The 6,000-nt window shown below is 33.4% G+C and overlaps 1 protein-coding gene across 3 annotated transcripts; it reads left to right on the forward strand.

Moving 5' to 3' along the window:
• Positions 1 to 899: 899 nt before the first annotated feature.
• On the forward strand, positions 900 to 3,830 carry LOC100784491 (DEAD-box ATP-dependent RNA helicase 41). 3 transcript variants are annotated; one of them, XM_003548879.5, is made up of 2 exons: positions 900 to 1,194; positions 1,809 to 3,830. In XM_003548879.5, the coding sequence occupies exons 1-2, from the start codon at positions 1,131 to 1,133 to the stop codon at positions 3,329 to 3,331; spliced, it is 1,587 nt and encodes a 528-aa protein (XP_003548927.1). In that variant the 5' UTR covers positions 900 to 1,130; the 3' UTR covers positions 3,332 to 3,830. The 3 variants fall into 3 exon arrangements, with proteins under 3 accessions (XP_003548927.1, XP_006599422.1, XP_040866454.1); XM_006599359.4 differs by having other exon boundaries at positions 1,936 to 3,830; XM_041010520.1 differs by lacking the exon at positions 900 to 1,194 and having other exon boundaries at positions 1,805 to 1,862; positions 1,936 to 3,830.
• Positions 3,831 to 6,000: the final 2,170 nt, after the last annotated feature.

Raw genomic sequence — 6,000 nt, forward strand, 5'->3', positions numbered from 1 at the left:
CCTTTGTTACGGTGTAGGATATAAAATATGATTTGTCTTGTGCAGCGTAGGATAGAATGAAAGGAGAAGAAAGAGACAAAGAAAGAGATTGAGATTTTAGAGATCTAGTGTAGTCAAGTGTGGATGTCTGAATCCCCGGTATGGTTACAAGATGTCTATTTATAGTGTTGTTATCATGGCTGTAATAATCACATGACATATTTTATGTATTTGTATTTGATCTCTATCCAGGATTGTTATTGGAGATGGGAATAGATCGGGTCATCGACAAGGACCTATGGTCTGAACTATTAATAAAAAATATAAGTTTGGATTTTTTAAAAAAACTTATTTAATTAAATAGGTTAGACTTAAATTTATAAAAAAAACTATTAAACTTTATAAGTCGACATGTTTATTCATTTATATATAATGAAAAATTAATGTATATATATTATACTTTTATATTTAATATTTTAATAATTTAATAATCTTGTATCATAAATAAAATAAATATTTGAGATAAAAAGATCTTTAAGTAAGCTAATAGATCTATTTACCTAAAGTTTGATTTAACTCATTTTTACCCCAAACTTATTTGTAATAAATTTATTACAAGTCAGCTAAGGTGTCTTTTACTTGTGTGGCTGTTGGATTTGTAGTCAGCTCATTATCCTTTAGTTGACCAATACTTGTAAATTTAATATTCACTAATAAATTATTACAAAATAGTCTATAACGTGAACTTAGTTAATGGAGAATTTAAAATTAGTCTAAAAAAAATTATAAGTGACTGTACATCAAACTCTTTAATAACGTTACTTAAAAAGAGACTAAAATAAAAACAAAAGTCTTTCAAGACTAAAATCAAAACAAATTTGTTTAAAGAACTAAAAAAAATAAGACCAAAAGTTATTTAATTTTTTTTCTGCTCTGATTTCCACCCTCTCGTCCAAGCACGTTACTTATTGCTACTGTTCCCGAAGCATTCGGAATTCAACTTCAATTTCAGTTTTGTTCCACATTTTCTAACCTTTGAGCAATTGAATTCAAGCATTGCGCACAGCTTCAAAGGGGCACTCTCTATTTTTTCATAACCCTAACGTAGATTAACCGAACCCCTCATCTTTTAATCTGCATCCGTTTCCACCATGACTGATTCTGACGCCAATCACAATGACCCATCTCTCGATACCGATGCTGAGGCACCCAATGGTAATGCCTTCTTAGTTATTCACCTTAATTATGATTTACATGCTTCAATTTATGTATTTTGTTTTCCTCATCGATCAACGTTATTAGAGAATTTAGTTTTTCACAAAAAAAAAAAAAATTGAGTTTAATCATAGTGGGATAAGTGCTTTTGTTATTGACTCACTACGTGTTCAGTATATTGAAAATAAACCATTAATTTGGTTCCTCAAGCATTGTTTTCTCTAGTAAGTTGTCTCTGAAGGAATGAAATTATATAAGTAATCTCTTAAGAATTGAATACCCATCAGTTTAGTTCCTAAGCTGATATATTTTACTAATGTGCAGAGACTACGTTAAAGGGTTTTTCAATATTTGGGGGATTACTTAGCACAATTTTTATTATTTAGGGAATTACTTTTATAATTTTTTTACTTTAAGAACCATTTAGAAGAGAGGGTAATACTTCAGGGATGGAATTGAGGGTTTATTGAATAATCTTTGATATTTTAATTTTTAAGACTTTTTTTTATTACTTTTGATGCCTTGATCTAGAATGTTACGTCTTCAATAGGCGTGTGTTTTGGAATTTGGAAAATACAGACCCAATTTAGTTCATTTTTCTGTATGTGATTTAGATGTAGAAGATGATGTCAAGTTGAGGTCTAGGGACCAAAGACTGGCTCTGCCAGGTGAGCCCAAGTGTATTATATGTGGCCGCTACGGTGAATACATATGTGATGAAACTGATGATGATGTTTGCAGTTTGGAGTGCAAACAAGCACTGCTTTGCAGGATTGCCAAATCGTTGTCTCCACCACCTAAAACGATTCCTGCAGCTGATGAGTGCTTTTATGTTAGAGATTCTGATTTCAAATCAGGGACTGTATCTATGGGTAGTGATCTTAGAAAGAAACTTGATATTCGTGTGAAGGGTGATGTAGTGGCACCAGTTTTGTCATTCTCTGCCTGTAACCTCCCTGACAAGCTTCTCCACAACATAGAAGCAGCAGGATATGAAATGCCTACACCTGTCCAGATGCAAGCAATCCCGGCTGCTTTGACGGGAAAAAGCATGCTTGTTTTGGCTGATACAGGATCTGGAAAGTCTGCTTCGTTTCTTATTCCGATAGTTTCTCGTTGTGTGATTCATCGTCGACAATATTTTTCAGGTAAGAAGAAGCCTTTAGCTATGGTGTTAACCCCCACCAGAGAGCTCTGCATACAGGTTGAAGAGCATGCTAAATTGCTTGGAAAGGGGTTACCTTTCAAAACCGCTCTTGTGGTTGGTGGTGATGCCATGGCAGGACAACTCCATCGCATTCAACAAGGGGTGGAATTGATTGTAGGAACCCCGGGAAGGCTGGTTGATCTTTTAATGAAGCATGAGATTGACTTAGATGATGTGATGACTTTTGTTGTGGATGAGGTGGACTGTATGCTGCAAAGGGGCTTTAGAGATCAGGTCATGCAGATATATAGGGCTCTGTCACAACCTCAGGTCTTGATGTATTCTGCAACAATGTCTAACGATTTAGAGAAAATGATTAACACTCTAGCAAAAGGTATGGTGGTTATGTCTATTGGAGAACCTAATACGCCGAATAAGGCTGTGAAGCAGCTAGCTATTTGGGTTGAGTCAAAGCAAAAGAAGCAGAAGCTGTTTGAAATTTTGGCAAGTAAGAAGCATTTTAAGCCACCTGTTGTAGTATATGTTGGCTCCAGACTTGGGGCAGATCTCCTGGCTAATGCAATTACAGTTGCCACAGGAATTAAAGCAGTTTCCATTCATGGGGAGAAGTCTATGAAGGAAAGGAGAGAAACAATGCAGTCCTTTTTGGTGGGTGAGGTCCCCGTGGTTGTGGCTACTGGAGTTTTGGGTAGGGGGGTTGATCTACTTGGTGTAAGACAGGTGATTGTATTTGACATGCCTAATAACATTAAGGAGTATGTACATCAGATTGGAAGGGCATCTAGAATGGGGGAGGAAGGTCAAGGCATAGTTTTTGTGAATGAGGAGAATAAGAATGTCTTTGCAGAATTAATTGATGTTCTGAAATCTGGTGGGGCAGCTGTGCCTCGGGAGCTTGCCAATTCACGGTATGCCACAAGAGTTTTCTCTGGTGGCAAGGGTTCAAAGAAGAGAAAGCATACAGGATGAAGTTTCTTATTACTTGCTTAAATCCAATCTTAATCTTGATGCAGTCAACTTAGAAAATTGCACTAGAAAATACATGTATGTGTTGTACTTTTGAAGGGTAAAACAAATTTTCATACTAAAATATATCACACATTCAAATCTGGAGGTTTTGTGACATCACTCACTATAGATCTTGGTATGCTTTCGGGATTGGTAAAATGTCTCAGCTGTTTTAGCCTATAATCAATAACATTAAAGTTAAGATTGGATAGAAGGATGAGATATAAGTTCTTGGGATTATATTGTCTCTGTTGTTCAAAGCTTGAGAAGAAAAACGGCAAAAAGAGTGGGAGTGGGAGTGGCCTCTTGTCTGTCCTTTCTTGTTAAAGTTGGCTTCAACAATGAAATGTTTTTTGGCAGTGGTCTCGATATATGGCCAGCTCCCTTAGCAGTAAATTATCATAGACTTCAATCTGCACTCACATTCAAAGCAGCATGAATGTAACTATTCTTCTCTTTACATTATTTTTTGTCTAACAGATAGGCTTTCAGTTGCAGTTATATTTCCTAGGAGGCAGCACTTTAGAGAGGTGAATTTTGAGAGAAAGAACTCAGAATGAAACAGCTTCGTATTCAAGAGAATGTAGTAGTGCATTGGTTTTGCATGTCATCCATATTATAGTCTCGTATTAGACTTGGAGGAGATCATTTCGCAAGCTACTATTAATTAAGTACAGCTTCCTAGATGCTAATACTTGTGCTCATTAAATGTATATAAACATGAGATATGAGATAGATGAACATACTATTACTCCCTTCGGTCGGTCTTTATTATAAGGTACGATTATCTAATTAACATAAATTAAGAAATTTAGTTAAATTAGTCAATCATGATATACATTCTTCCAAAGTTTGAGATTTCTGTTAATGATACAGACAACTTGACTAATAATTATCCTCTCAAACAAGTCATACAGTCTCAGTAGTGTTAGAGAAGTTTAGTTTCGAAGTTGACAAAAACAACAAAAGTATTAAAGTGGGCAAAAAATATCAATGGTGGCAGTTTATGTTGAAGTGAGAGTGTGCAGATGCACTCCCTCACTTTGAGAAAATTATAAGTAAATAACTAGAGTTTTTATATTTTTCTCCCCTTTTTCATATTTTTGAACCCATTATCTCCAATTTCCCACTTTGTTGTCAATTATTTTTTGCAGACTAACTTATTTCTTATGTTTCGTTCCTTTTTTTAGCTCTATGGGTAGTGTACTATACACTTTATTTAGCTAGACATTTTATTCCATTTCATAATAATAATAATATTTATTATTATATTAATTTTTTTAAAATAAATTGTCTTCTCTAACTAAGGATCGTAGATCCACCACCAAAAATCAATGTTAAGGTATCCATACTATAATTTACATTTCAGCTTTTAAATATTATAATAACTAATGTATGTCATATAAATATTATAATAACTAATGTATGCCATATATTCAGACTTATTTATGATATTATGTCTTATATTTTCTTTTAGCATTATCCGGCTTTATTAGTTTTATTTTGATAGTCTGAGTTTTGGATCTATACACATATTGTAGTCCATTAATGGTCAATATCAATAAATTTATGCTTACATATTTGTTAACGTTACATGATCCCAAACAAAATAATACCCAATGTCAATATATTTTGACCTAGAGTTCTTAATGAAAGTTTTTGATAGAATTATGGCGCTAAAAGTGATACACATAATTAGAACTTGAGTATGACTTGTAAAGTAGTTTCATTTCGACTTTTGCTCCATGGATTTTGCGAATAACGGCTACACGCAAACACATTAAATCTCAATGATCTATTGTTAAGGCAATTGGATTTTGCTTTTTGTATATTCACCAAGGCATCTCCAACAAATTTACATATCCATCTCACACCTTTTCTATCTCATTTGTCTTCAGAGTTAGTTTTTTTTTCTTTCTGAATTCCAATAGTATTATAATCAAAATTAGTATTCTAATATATCTTAAAAGATCAATTGAAGTTAAAACTTTTAATTTACACCTAACCAAGAATAGGTGTGCAAAATGAGTATCCAAAAGATCATATTCACAATAAAGAATTTAAAGATAAGATTGAAATCATGTACTGCATTAGATCGATCAATAATTATGTGAAGAGGTAATATAATCATATCTCCAAATAGATGTTTAATTGGCTGAGTATCTAGTTTTTGCTACCATCAAACACTTAGAGAATCACAATTATAAAAGTAAAAGAGTGAAGATATTTAAACATCAGTAGCTCATATTATTTGACTTTTTTGTCTCGAACTTTAATTTATTGAAATTCTAAGCCTCTAACATCTAAAAAGATTCATCATTTGCCTTCATATAGTGTGTTTGTGAAAGCGTTGAAGCAAACGCAACGCAAAAGCAACACCCGGATTGCTTTGGCTTTGTAGTATCGGAATGCCAATTTTTTTTTTCCGTTGAACATGGTTGCAACGTGTTTCCAATACACAGATATAATAAGAAATTAATGATGCGCTTTAACCATATAGCCTCTTTAAAAAAATTTCTATACCGATAGTCTTTGAAGATTGTTTTTTCTTAAACTAGTCTTTGAATTGTGTTTTTTACTCTTAGACCAGTCTATACCATAGTAACTTAATCATTTAAATCTGTTGGCAG

The sequence above is a fragment of the Glycine max genome, chromosome 16, assembly GCF_000004515.6.
Source record: "Glycine max cultivar Williams 82 chromosome 16, Glycine_max_v4.0, whole genome shotgun sequence".
NCBI lineage: Eukaryota > Viridiplantae > Streptophyta > Magnoliopsida > Fabales > Fabaceae > Glycine > Glycine max.